This window comes from Bidens hawaiensis, unplaced genomic scaffold (genome assembly GCF_021521415.1).
Source record: "Bidens hawaiensis isolate Kalapana, Puna unplaced genomic scaffold, B.hawaiensis_p1.1 tig00038165_1, whole genome shotgun sequence".
Classification (NCBI taxonomy): domain Eukaryota; kingdom Viridiplantae; phylum Streptophyta; class Magnoliopsida; order Asterales; family Asteraceae; genus Bidens; species Bidens hawaiensis.
This window is the reverse complement of record NW_027496696.1, coordinates 111,056-125,693: the sequence shown is the minus strand read 5'-3', so window position 1 is coordinate 125,693 and position 14,638 is coordinate 111,056. Positions and strand designations below refer to the sequence as shown.

Here is a 14,638-nt window from a genome sequence, read left to right as displayed (position 1 = left end):
AAGACTATATTGATTGATTATCAAGTAACGACCTCACGTTCTAGGAATCCGAGTACTTAGGTCTTGATTAATCACAAACAATTAAACTTACACAAAATCAAGATATTATGATTTATCCATTTAACTTTAATAAAAGTGTTGAGTAATAACCCGAATTGCAAGAGGAATACTTGCTTAAGCAATTGTTTACAACTTTCGTTTAGTATATTTAGTTTATAAAATCAAATCAAAAACAAACTTGAAAATTACTTTCCGTCATTTACATTTATATTAGCTTAATTGTTAAACTACTTCTTAATACATATTCCACAACTCCTTGTGTTCGATACCCATTTGCCACTATCTATTTAGTTGTATTTGGTTTATTTTTGCACGAGTCTTCGACCTTGTGTCAGTATCAGCAGAACCGGTCCCGGCTATCTGTTGGCAATTCGTATATATACCATCTGGCCAATCTGGTCTCCACAACCCAAGAGATATACCGGGACTGGAACTACATGGGACGGAATTGGGGTTCACAGGAGAACCTGTCGGAAGAGCTCTGGATGGAAAGGGAAAAATATCTTCTCGCGGCTACACCAAAAAGTGGAAGTTGAGAGATTCTGAATGGGCTCTTGAGTAGGTGAGGGAGCGGCAAGCTGCTGCTGCTAAGGATTGGGAGAAGGCATGTCGGCGGCAGAATGCTGCACTCGAGGCCGCACGTGCTCTGACCCGTGCCCGTGAGGCTGAGCTTGCTAAGGTAGAAGAAGCCAAGCATGATGTTGAAGCTCGTCTTGCAGCTCAGGAAGACACTATCAGTACCCTTCGTGCTGCCGCTGCTGAAAAGGATCAAGTAATTGAAAACCTGATCAAGGAAAACACCAAGTACATTGGTGAGCAGGGCGCTCTAAAGTTAAGTGCTGAGGGAGCTTCTTCTGAGTGTGCTTGGTTAATGCATGAAGGTTTTACCAATGTATGGGTTCCCCTGTCTTTATCATTACTTGTAAATTTGTTTTGCTGATTCTTGAATCATTTTCGTAGGTTATCTCCCGTATTCACAAAGGAGTTGAGTTAGGAAACTGCCTTGCTGACCTTCTATGTGCATCAAGTGATTTGGGGCGTAAGGCAGGCTTCCAAGAGGGGATCACCTTTGATCGGGAGGGGCGTCCCTTGGAGGAGTTTGACCTTCAAGGAGTGGATGCGGATGGGAAGTATGATGCGCAAATGGATGCTTTTGACCAACTGCATTTTACCATCCTAGACGCTATCCAGAGCTTTGCTGAGGCGGCGGATGGCGTTCGCCAGCTTCGCGACTATCTTCGTGAAGAATAATTTTGTTGTACATATTATTTTTCTCTTGTTCCTGTAATCCCTTTTTTGAATGTATATATGCCATGGATTTTATATTTTGTCTTGTATGAGTACAATATAAATATGTGTGAGCTAAATCCGTCATGTATCCAAAATATAGGATTAGGATAAGTATTGGCGTGCAGGTCTATCCGTACAGGATCTATTATTCTAAGAAATTTTAAATTGGGTAATTGCGCGACTATATTCGTATTAATATCATTTCAAATAACGAAATTTGGTACGCAGATCGAAATAATAGGCACACAGGCCAGTAAGAGGGCGTGCAGGCCTGAAATAAAAATTCTAACTTCTAAATATAACACTTTCGCAGTTGTGCGACGTTCCAAGTCCTGGGAATAAGAGTACCATCCAATTTTTTCAGCTTGTAGGCACCCTTTCCCAGTACTTTATCAATTTGGTAGGGGCCTTCCCAGGTTGGTGCTAACTTCCTTGGTTGTACTCGCATAACTTGACTCGTGCGTCATAGTATTTTTGTAGTTGGCCTTTATATTTGCTTTCAAGTATAGTGGCCAACTCTCTTCTTTCTTCTAAGAGGTCCAGGTTTAACCGGACCTCTTTTTCATTTCCGGCAACAAAAAGCATTCGTGCGGATGGGACACCGACTTCGGGCGGAATCATTGCTTCCGTCCCATAGGTCAGACTAAACGGGGTTTCCGAGTTACTTGTTTTCTTGCTGGTTCGATGTGCCCATAGAACATGAGGCGGTTCGTCCACCCACCCTGTTCGTTTGGTTCCCAACCGTGCTTTTATACCTTCTTTTATACTTTTGTTTGCTCGCTCCACCTGCCCATTAGCTTGCGGATGGGCTACCTACGTGAACACTTGGTTGGTGGAGCTCCGACAACCACTCTTGCAGGGTTTTGTCAGCAAACTGGGTACCGTTATCACTTACTATCGTCTGTGGGAGACCAAAACGACAGATTATGTATTCCAAAAGGAATTTTTTGACGTTTTCCGCCGTGATGTGAGCAAGTGGTTTGGCTTCCACCTACTTGGTGAAGTTATCAATTGCTACGAGCAAGAAGTTGACCCGCCCAGGCGCTTCTGGGAATGGTCCCATGATATCGATGGCCCACTTCTGGAAAGGCCACGCTGAGGTTACTGGCACTAGGTGATTCTGTAGTGTCAAGGTTTGGGGCGCATACCTCTGACAGGTGTCGCACTTCCGGATTTCCTTGACCGCATCCATGTACATTCCCGGCCAGTAATACCCGGCGTTCATTATCTTTGCTACGACCATCCTTGGGCCCGCGTGTAGGCCACAAATACCTTAATGGATTTATCGTATGAAATAGTTAGATTCTTCTACATCTACACATCTGAGCAATGGGCCAAGGAATGACTTTCTAAACAGAACCCCATCATGTATTTGATACCACAACGCCTTATGGCGGATCTTCTATGCCTCCGCTTTATCTTCCGGGAGGGCGCCAGAAGACAAGTAGGTCTTGATGGGTTCCATCCAGGACGTTGCTCCGGTCTGGATGACCAGAACTTGGAGTTGAGGGACGGACAGAGTGTCTAGAACCTCGATTCTAACATCTCTGCCCATGTGTTCAAAACTAGTGGATGCTAATTTACTCAGGGCATCCGCGGGTCGATTTTCACTTCGTTTAATGTGGTCCACATTGCACGAAGCAAATTGTTGCATGAGGTCCTTAGCTTGGGATAGGTATGAGGCCATAACATCGTTTTTTTCGTCATAGGTTCCCGACACTTGTCCTGCAATGAGCAAGGAATCGACCCGTGCCTCTAAGAATTTCACACCGAGCTTTCTCGCGATCCGCAGCCCGGCCAAGAATGCCTCGTATTCAGCTTCATTATTTGTGCTTTTGAAGTTTAGTTTGATGGCATAAGTGAATTCTTGGGCGTCCGAGTTGATCAGCTTCAATCCAGCGCCCGATCCTTCTCCGCTTGATGTTCCGTCCATAAACAGAGTCCAGTGTTGACTTTCGTCGGAAGGGATCGGGGGTTGTTGTTCAACCAAACATTCCTGAACTTTACACGTTGGTACTTCCATGAAAAAGTCTGCCCAAACCTGACCTTTGATTGCAGGTCTGGCTTTATACTCAATTGAGTGTTCACAAAGTTCGATTGTCAACTTGGCTAGTCTTCCGGACAACTCGGGCTTGGTCAGCACGTTCTTCAACTTATAGTCGGTTAAAACATGTATCGGGTGACCTTGGAAGTACATTTTTAGCCTCCGCGCCGCGTATACTAGTGCCAGAACAAGTTTTTCAAGCATTGAGTACCGAGTTTCGGCATCTGTTAATGTTCTGATGACGTATTATATTGGCGTTTGGACGGTCTTTCGATCCGTTAGGAGGACTGCCCCTATTGCGATATCCGAAGCGGATAAGTACAATGTGAGAGGCTCCCCGTTTCGAGGTGCTGTCAACGTAGGAAGTTCCATTAGGAACTTTTTTACTTCCAAAAACGTTGTTTCTGCCTCGGGAGTCCATTTGAAATGTGCCTTCTTCAAGCAATTTTGCAATGTTGAGATGAACGGATAAGACTTAGCAGCGTGGTTTGCTAAGAACTTGTTTACTGCAACTAATCTTCCATTCAACGTCTGGACTTCTTTTAATGAGGATGGGAAGGCATCCGGGCGATAGCTTGCACCTTCTCCGGCTTCGCTTTGAACCCTTCCCCGGTTACGATTACTCCAAGAAATTTACCCTCCTCCATGCTAAACGAGCATCTCGAAGGGTTCAGTTTCATGTTTATTTTTCTCAGGGTGAAGAAAACATTTTCGATATCCCGAAGCATCTGATTTCGAAAGGTATACACTTCCAAATTCTTCCCAATCTGATTTCGAAAGGTATTATCCATTAGACGCTGATACGTGGCGCCCGCATTTTTTAGACCAAACTGCATCATTTTGTAACAGAATGTGCCTTGGTCCGTACGGAAAGCGGTTTTGTCTTCATCACCGGCTGCCATCCATATCTGGTGGTACCCTTTGTAAGCGTCTAAGAAGCACTTGTACTTGAAAGGCGCCACTGCGTCTACCTTGAGGTCGATTTCTGGGAGGGGGTAACAGTCTTTGGGGCATGCTCTATTAAAATCTTTGAAATCGATACACATTCGCCATGAACCGTTACTCTTAGGCACCATCATTGGGTTTGCAACCCAAGTTTTATATTGAATTTCGCGGATGATGAACGCGTGGAGCAAATCCTGCACTTGCTCATTCATGGCTTTTGTGTGTTCAGGCCCCATCTTCCTCCTTTTCTGAACGATCGGTGTATACGCCGGATTGACTCGTAGCCGATGTTCTGAAATTTCCCGCGGGATGCCTGTCATGTCTGAGGGCTTCCAGGAAAATATATCCGCGTTCTTGATTAGTAACTGTTTCAGAAAGACGCGCACTATTTTTGAGATAGTTGCCCCAATTGTGACAGTTTGTTCCGGATATTCTGGATTGACAACATATTTCTCAGGTTCTGTCCGCAGTGCCTTCTTGGGTACCTTCGCAGGCTTCGATCCTTCTGTTGCATAGCAATGTTTGTTGACCCGAATAATTGCTATCCCTGTTCACGTGGGAACACCCACTGCACCGAGTGCCGTGGAAGGATTGGGGTTGAAGTCGCCAATTGCTTCCCACCCTAGGATTATGTCGTGTTCGATCTCGCAGGAAGGACAAAGAACTTGACATCTTCGGTCCTTGTATGGGTTCCGTCGCTTAGCGTAACTGGGAATGTTATGACCCCCTTGGGGTGCATAACTTCGTATCCAAAATAGGAAATTGGGGCGTGCAAGGGTTTCAACTTTGCCTTATCTTCATCGTCTAACTGCTCGAAACATTGTTCGTACATTATGTCAGATGTACTCCCAGTATCGAAGAAGACATATTGAGACTGATAGTGACCGAACAGAGCTGTGATGATTAGAGGCTACTTCATGCATGGACCTCCTTTCACTCTTGGAAAAACTACGGGTTCACTTTTCCATTCATCTTCATCTGCCTCCATCCGTTTAAACTTCCGAGGGGCCCCCCCTTGGATCATGTGCACATTTAAATCTTTGATCTGCTTCCGTGGGGGACCTTTGTCTGCGGGAGTTGCGTTCTTCCGTGGACCCTGTCGCACGTTTTTTAGCAGATGGTCAAGTTTCCCAGACTTTATGGCGGACTCGATCTCATTCTTCAGGCTTATGCACTCATTTGTGCATTGTCCAATATCTTCATGGAACATGCAGTGCTTGTTCGGATTCAGGTTCACCCGCTTGCTCAGCGGTTAAGGCTTTCTAAATTCAATGTTCTCCGTTGTTAAGATTTCGGATGGAGTTTTTTTCAAGGGTGTCCAATGTTGTCGATCGGACTTGCCCACTGTTCTATCTTTTTGTTTCTGCCCGATCAGTGATCTTGCATCGAACTGTTTGGAAGAGCTTTCTGGGGGTTGTATCCTTGACCAGATTAAACCCCTCTCTTCCTTCTTAGGCTGCGTGTTCCGCGGTTCAGATTTCGTGTGTTGTTTGGGAGCCTCTCGCCCTAACAATTTTTCTGTAGCTGCGAAGACTTTGGCCGCAGACATAATCCCATCACAAGTCTGGGGCATGCCATCCCGGTCTGTCAAACATCTGACCATTTCAGAGCTCCTCGCGTTTACTCAGAACGCTCCTCGTATTCAAGCTCTCGTTGTTGAACCTGGTGATGAAGCTTTCCAATGATTCGTTGTCTCGTCGGACAACACTCAGGATTTCCGACGCGTCCCTGGTGTGTTTACGCTGCTGACTGAAATGCTGCGAAAATTTTGCTACCAAGTTGTTCCAGCTGCTAATTTGACCCTCTGGTAGTTTCTCAAACCACTCTCTGGCTGCTCCTGTTAGTGTCAATGTGAACATATGGCACCAATAGGGCAGCGTCCATCCGCTCACTCCACCAACTGCTGTGAAGTTCAGCAAATGATCGCTCGGATCAGTCATCCCATTGTATTTTCCCAAATTTCTCGGGATCTTGATATTTGTTGGGAAATGAGCGGTGGCTATCCGTGGAATGAACTTCAACTTTTCCGCGAATGCCGCGGGACCGTATGGTTTGGTGAAGTCTTCTTCTGCATCGCTGAAGTATTCAGCATGCTTTACTAACGGCATGGGGCGACTTGAGGTGTCCCTGCCATAGTCCCAGCTGCCGTCACTCGCGTAATCGTCTTCTTGAAACGTTTATTTCTGCCGAGTATCTCGTAGAGTTCTATGAGATAGACTACACTGAGTGTGGTGACTTCTTTCACGGCTTTTTGCAAGTGACCGACTGGCTGATCTAGAGTTGTCTTCCAACTCTAGGTCTTGGGTGCGCAGGGGTGCTCGTGGTGGAGACGAAGGTGCCAAGGCATATGTCAGTATTCTGGCTTGTACCTGATCTCGCCTTACCCTTCGCTCGTACTTTTCTTTTAGCCGCTGTTTCTCTTGTTGATACCACTCTTCCGGGGTGAGAATGTTTTTACCAGATCTGACTTGGTAAGTTCTCGTTTCATCCCCGTCGTATCTGGGAAATTCTCCGGCTCCATCTTCTAGAGCTGGAGTTTGAGTGGTCCATTGGATCTCGGTGACTTTGTGCCTTGGGAACTCTCCGGCCCGGTCTTCCCAGACCGGGGTTCTGGTGTTCCTTCGGGGTGCAAAGTCCTCAAACCTTGGAAATTCTCCGGTCCTGTTTTCGAAGACCGGAGTTCTGGTGCTCCGGTAAGGTTCCTCCGACATCTGTCCTTCATGGACTGATTCGATCAAAATTTTAGTACGACGGGGTCTTACCAAAGCAGCATAAGGCTGTTGGTTTTGACTCATCTTCATGTCACCGTGAATCGAAAAAAACGTAAAAAACCGTGTATCTAGCTAAAATCGGATTGCGCCAATGAAGAAACACTAGATCAAATTGGATAGTCCGACCGGGTATTTCCCTATATGTGAGTATTCTGAAGTGTTATGAGAGCATATCCAAGCTAGTTCCTGCAAAACAGAACACCGTTGAGTTTCGTTACGGGAAGGACAGAGTGGGGGGTCTTCCCGTAACCACCCTCCGGCGTGAGAATCAGTACTGTATCTTAATCGGAAATAATGTGAGTACCGGTATATTGCGTAAGGCTTAGGAGTGTGAATGAATACCTTGAAGAGATGATCTTCATATTTATAGCCGAAGGTGGGGGAAAGGTGATTGGTGGAGTTGTCACTATCAAGTTATTCTCTCTCTGCCTGAGTGGACACGTGTCTAGTCTTTAGTGGATGTGACAGCCTGGACCCGTTTATGGTATAGCCATTATCTGTGCACGTCGTGGGATGGCCATTTCGTGTTTAGGTGTCCTCTTTCCATTGGCCGATGTCGCTATCAGGAGGTTTTGAGGGAATCTTCTAGAAGTAGTTTGTTACAACTGCTCTTCCACATCACGCGGGGATCATACATGTGATGAGTCCCTTGAGTTGTTTGTGGATTCCTTCCGCGGATGCTCGTGTGGCCGTCAGCGGGTTATGATGGAGATCCACAAAGCATGTCTTGGATTGTGGATGGCTTTACCAGTCCACGTGTTACTCGCGCGGATGTCTCTTGGCGATCCGCGGGTTGGGTAATGGATCCGTAGGTGGCGGATGTCTTTTATCGATCCGCGAGTCGGATAAGAGATCCGTGGGTAGCTTTGCTACCCTCCCTCTATAAAATTAATGAAAATGATATACGAAATGGAGGAGTGAAATATGGATGGCCGGCAGCCATGCGAATGACATTGTGGCCCCCTTTCCGATCTGCCATCTTTTTTCACATAATTAAGGTTTACTCATTTCCCTTCTCCTTTATTTCTTTACCATGGTATCCAATTTTTCATATCAGCTAATTATTTTGGCCGTGAATCATTTTTTTTTATTTAATATAAGAGCCTTATACAAAAAAATCTTACGGGGCCCATCAAATACTCTTACTCTGTTAATCAATGAAATCCAGTAAATTGAAGCTTAGGCTGAGCAAATGACATTCAAGTGGTTAGTGGTAGGAAATCGATCGGTTAATTGAAAACAAGATTCGATCGAACTTAACAATCATGACGAATGTGTTGTTCTTAATAAAGGTAAGTCAAGTGGAATTTTGAGTCCAAGGCACATATAAATATATAAATCTTAGTACTCTAATAAAATGCTACTTTATTGTGTCACTTGTCAAGCTCTTATCATTCCTCATTTTTTTAACCCATATTCAATAAATGGTTTTTATTTCGGGTCAACCTGCCCAAATAATAGTTTCCGAATCCTTATATTATTCTGTCTATTTTCTTTTCATAACACACACCCAGCCTAAAAAACAAACCCTAATTCCCACCGTCGTTCGTCCTAGGGCTGTAAACGGGCCGAGTCGGGCCGAGCCAGGCCCTGCTCGAGCTCGACTCGAACTTGACTCGAGCCAGCTCGGCTCGACTCGATTTCAAACACCGAGCTGTGGAACTGAGCTCGAGCCCGACTCGAGCTAAACTCGAGCCAGCTCACGGCTTGACGAGCTAACGAGATCATCGGGATTATAATATGATTGGCAACTGTTTAGGAAACAAAAGGCCAATCCATATATACTAATATGATATATATGTTATTACTATATATATATATATGTATGTATGAGTCTTAGCGTACGAGCCAACGAGCCGAGCCGAACAAAACTCGAGCCAGCTCGGCCCAGCTCGATTTCAGATCGAGCTTTTTTCGGGCGAGTTTTTTTCGGGGTTTTTTCGAGCGAGTTTCGAGCGAGCCGCGGACTTTTTGAACACCCCTAGTTCGTCCCCACCGCCATCTCTAATAAAAGACTGCATATTATTGCCATTGTCAATCTCATAGCTTTCCTCACATTTTTTTCTACCCATTTCAATGTATAGTCATTATTCTTTAAGTCATTTCAATATTTTTATTATATTTAAATCATAATCGATTCATCACTAGCATTAATGGTGAAATAAGAAAATATGAAAATATCAAAATTGAAGTTGCAGGTCTGTTAGAATAAAATTTAAAAGTCACAAATATATATATATATATATATATATATATATATATATATATATATATATATATATATATATATATATATATATATTGTTAGGGCATGAATTTTCAGTATCCTCAGCAAATATTATATTAAGAACAAATCCAGGATGCGGTATCCTCAAAGATAACAGGTATCCTAAATATATTATACTAACAGTTTGTTCACAGACTTTCCTTGTTTACCAGGTCAAAGACCGTTGCTGTGATCTCCCGAAGACTTGCACTTGCCGTTATTAGAATATGGCCGATAAGGAAAACGTGTTTAATTGAGGAATTTCAGGAACGGCTAATTAATACTTAGTCAATTATTTCCATAATTATAGGAAGTTTGTTAGACTTGATTCATTATAAACAGAGCTACAAACATTGGTCATACCACACTCTAGCACTCGATAACTTACTAGTACTCGCATTCTCTGTAATCACGATCAAGTTTTAGCTCCACACTTGTAACCACTTTTGATTATTAATAAACCGGTGGTGATAGTTTTCACCTTCCGGGTTTTTTTCTTAATCCCCAGGATAACGAGTTTTTTTCAAGCAACAAATCTTTGTGTTCAAGGTCATTATTTACAAGCAACAAGTCCCATTTTACTAATTTGGTTGTAAATCACTATTGTCAATTTTTGACCAAAACAATTTGGCGCCCACCGTGGGGATACGGTGCTTCAATCCTTGAAATCCGTTTATTTCATTTACTTTCATTCTCATTACAATGGCCTCACAACCAAAGACCAGTTCAGTCTTTGCTCCGGTGGTCACTGCTACTTCGAAGGTCAACTCAGGACCTCCACCAGTGCCAAAGAAGAACACTCAGCCCAGAGGAGAACTTCCACCATTCGCGGGATCCTTTACATTGGGTAGACCCGGTTATTTCTAATAATGACATTTTTGCTTTGATGAAACAGGTCAAAACACACATGAAGCAGCAAGAAAAGACCAATTCAAGGCTATTTAAGAAGATTGAAGGAATCAAAAAGAAGCCAGGGCAGGAGGCTACTCCAATCATGCCCAGGGTTCTTGATTTTGGTTCTCCAGGATCAACCATCTTTTAGAATCCCGGATCCTTGGGGACACAATCAACAAGGACTCCGTCTCAATAGCAATCAGGATACGGAGGAACTTATCTTCCGGTATCCTCGGAATTACCTAGACCAACGAGGCCATAATTCATCAACATGCAGCCTCGTTTAACCATGTCAGCCAGCATATTCTCGTCAGGATCTCCCATAGTGTCCTCTGAAGTGCATGTTGGAGATGACATCCCGATGTAAGCGTCACCTTATCCTGAGGATACCCTCTATGGAGGAACTAGCCGTCAAGGCTCAGGATACCAGAGACCTAACCACGACCTCGGTAATGGTTTACTTAATGGTAATTTATATACTAACCGTGGACATGTGCAGGATAAGGGGATATCCCCTGAGATAGCCAGGGAATTGCATAAAATGAAGGATATGATTTCCAGTATCCTAGGGATAATACGTCCCATAGCTTTGCGTTCAGGTAGCCACAAGTTATCTAGGTTTACTTGGCCTATATGCGACGTAGAAATCACTAAGAAGTTCCAAACTCCCAGCATGAAGTTGTACGGAGGCACTACGGATCCTGAGGAACACGTAGCTCAGTATAGAGAAAGGACGGAGATCAACCCCATCCCCATTGACATCAAGGAAGCTTGCCTATGCAAGGAATTTGGTTCAACACTGATGGGGCCAGCCCTCAAATGGTTATTGAGTATTCCCTCCAACACTATTATATTGTTTTCTCATTTGATTAATTAGTTCAATAACCAATTTTCTTGTAGTAGATCTTTTGACAAAATGACAGGTGACTTATATAGAATTGTTCAGCGTAATAATGAATCCTTAAGGGATTACATTACCAGATTTAGCAGGGAAGCTTTGTAAATCCCCAACCTTGACATGGCAGCTGCTGTTGAAGCCTTCAAGATGGGATTAAGGAAGGATTCTCCTTTCTATGATGATCTTGTCATGACTCTATGCAGGAATCTTGATGAAGTCAGAAACAGGAAGTTAAGATACATTCGGCTAAAGGATGACAAGAAGGCTCATGGAAACTCAGTTATCCTGAAGTATGAGTCCACCAACAGGAAGTCAGACTCTCCACAAAAATTCTCCAGGCTAAAGCCCTATTCCAAGCAGGATAATCCCAGGATAAATGCTGTGGAAGAAGATGAGGATGATGAACAGTATCCTAAAATCTATGAATATTATTTTAATATTGATATTAGTGGTGTGATTTGTGCAATGCAGGATCTAGGTGACAAGGCCAGATGGCCTAAGAAAAATGAAAAACCCGGATCCATCAAAGACAAGTCCAAATGGTGTGCATTCCATGAAGACTTCGGCCATCGCACTGAAGATTGCATAGCACTTCGGAAAGAATACCTGAAGGAACTATTTGGAAAAAACAAGAACAAGTGCCAGGATCCTATCAAGATACCTGAAAGGGCACATTCTCCTCCCCCCGGAGCTAAGGTTGTATCCTTTATCTCGGGAGGATCCGACATCTGTGGAACCTCATATTCAGCAGCCAAGAAGCGTTCAAAAGAAACAAAGATGGACAACGGAGAAAGACCTCTCCGCACTTCCACTCTGACAACTAAAAGGATCATATCCTTCGACGAGGAGGACCGATGTGATCTTGTAGATCCCAACCAGATGGTTTGGTAATCACTTTATGTATAGCTAACTGTTTTATGCGCAGGATACTCGTTGATGGAGGAAGCTCTATGAACATTATCCAAATGGATGCCTTAAAGAAGATGGATATCCTGGAAACGGAGATTATCCCAAAATCCTCAGTTCTAGTAGGATTCAGTGGCAAGACCAAGAACACTTTGGGAGAAATTAAACTTCCAATATATATTGAGGGAACTAACTCTCTACAAAAATTTTGTGTTATTGACTCATTATCTTGTTGTAATGTTATATTAGGCAGACCCTGGATCCACAGCATGAAGGCGGTACCCTTAACTTATCACCAATGTGTAAAACTCCCAAGTCCTTGGGGAGTCATCAAAATTGAAAGTGATCAGCAAGATGCCAAGGATTGCTATGCTTCATCAATGAAGTGGACTACAAAGCCTACTCAAGCATAGCAATTACAGACACAGCCAGGGAAGGTCCTGCAAGCAAGAGAGCATGATGTAAAGGAAGTATCTTTGGATCTTCAGGATACTGAGATCAAAGTATTACTAGGATCAAGTATTCCTGAGGATATTGAGATGGATTTGATAGTTTTCCTAAAGAAAAGAGCTTCTACCTTCGCCTGGAAACATGAAGATAGGACAGGTATCTCTAAATCTATAATCACTCATAAACTTGGTATAGATAAATCTTTCAGGCCGGTACATCATAAGCGAAGGAAGTTTGCTCCTGAGAGAAACATTATCATACAAGAGGAAGTGCAAAAGCTGCTCAAGACCAAGATGATAAGAGAGGTCCAATATCCCAGATGGTTAGCCAATCTAGTTGTAGTCCAAAAGAAGAATGGAAAGTGGAGGGTATGTGTAACACCCCGTAACCGCAGCGGAAACGTACACGGGATGCAACAGACACATCTGATATCAACAGCATTGCTTATAAAGAAAATACCACTACATTAATTTATAACATATTACATTGTTGCGAGTTGCGTTACTGTCTAGGTGTTACACACATATATTACCAATAAGACATTAATATATATTCATTACAAAATACAGAGCAGCAAGCTTCCAACAGGTAGCACAGATAGTTAAGCACATATCAATCATTCCAACCTGGGCATACCTAGAAAGCATGTAAAGAAAACGGGTCAACTACGAATAGTTGGTGAGTTTCACTAATTTAAATAAACCATAGATCAGTATAAAAATCATATATTAATGATGAAATTATGCTAAGCCCGTTAATGAAAACTCTATTAACCCAAAAACACATTAAATGACCCCTGGGGACACTGTTAACCCAGAACATATCCAATAACCCTGGGGACACTGTTAACCCAGTACATATCAAATAACCCCTGGGGACACTGTTAACCCAGCGCATATCAAATACCCTCTGGGGACACTGTTAACCCAGAACCATATCCAATAACCTCTGGGGACACTGTTAACCCAGAACCATATCCAGTAACCTCTGGGGACACTGTTAACCCAGAACCATATCCAGTAACCTCTGGGGACACTGTTAACCCAGAAACATATCCAATAACCTCTGGGGACACTGTTAACCCAGAAACATATCCAATACCCTCTGGGAACTAAGTTACCCCAGAACAATTCCACCCGATAAACAAATTATCTAATCTATGCATCATACCATATATATATATAAAAATATACAAGTGTTTCCATACGATCGGTATGTACTTAGATAATTTAACACAATCATGCTTTCCGCCCCGGGAAAATATTTAAAACAGTTCATTAAAAGGGGCTCGTGAAAACTCACCTTTTTGTGAGTCTGTGGGTAATACAATGAACAGCTACGTGCCTGGATCTGTAATATAATATCTAGTCGTTACTATATAATTTCCATAAACTAAATCCGTATTAATCGGTACATCTGGGGACATTGTTAACCCAGTACTGTACTCGATCCGGGGACAATGTTAACCCCGTGACACTCCTAAGGACTCAGATTGTGCCATTACTTAGAGTCGGACGGTCAAAATTATCATTTTTATGTTTTCCTTGATTTGCGTGCCTAGCACGGTCGTCCGTTTTTAGTTTCAAAAATGAGTTTATTCCCACTTAACCCAAAAAAGGTGTTTGACTGTTATTTTAGTTAAAGTGATGAAATTAGAGCTCGGTTTGACACCCCGTTTGGCCGCGGGGCCCGTTTCCGTCATTTAGGTGCCGGAAACAGTAAAATCGGGTAAAATTACCCAAATCATCCGAATTATTTTCGGATGATTTATTTTTACTTAATTTACTTAGATTTTTGAAAATAGTCCATTTTTAGGTTTTTATATACCAGTCAGCTCGCTTATGCGAGTTTTGCCGGTTTACACGTTTTAAGCTTTAAATATTTGTTTTTATGTTCATTTTAGCACAAATAATTACTCGTTTAGTCTCGGGTCTTGAAATTTTGCACAAAACTTATTTTGACAGAAATAAAATTTTACAAAATTTTCCAGATTTATTTTCCTATATTTACATTTATTTATCTATTTTTAAACCTTTTTAATACACTAAATATGTCAAAAATACCAAAACACTTTAGAAAAATCCCAAATTTTTCTGGGATGATCCTTGCCATCC

The 14,638-nt window shown here is 42.8% G+C and overlaps 1 protein-coding gene across 1 annotated transcript; it reads right to left on the bottom strand.

The window, feature by feature from the left end:
* Window positions 1–2,752: 2,752 nt before the first annotated feature.
* LOC143590095 (uncharacterized) lies at window positions 2,753–4,659 on the bottom strand. The gene is made up of 2 exons (XM_077070683.1): window positions 4,263–4,659; window positions 2,753–3,618 (listed from the first exon to the last, which is right to left on the bottom strand). The coding sequence occupies exons 1-2, from the start codon at window positions 4,657–4,659 to the stop codon at window positions 2,753–2,755; spliced, it is 1,263 nt and encodes a 420-aa protein (XP_076926798.1).
* Between the last annotated feature and the right edge of the window lie 9,979 nt (window positions 4,660–14,638).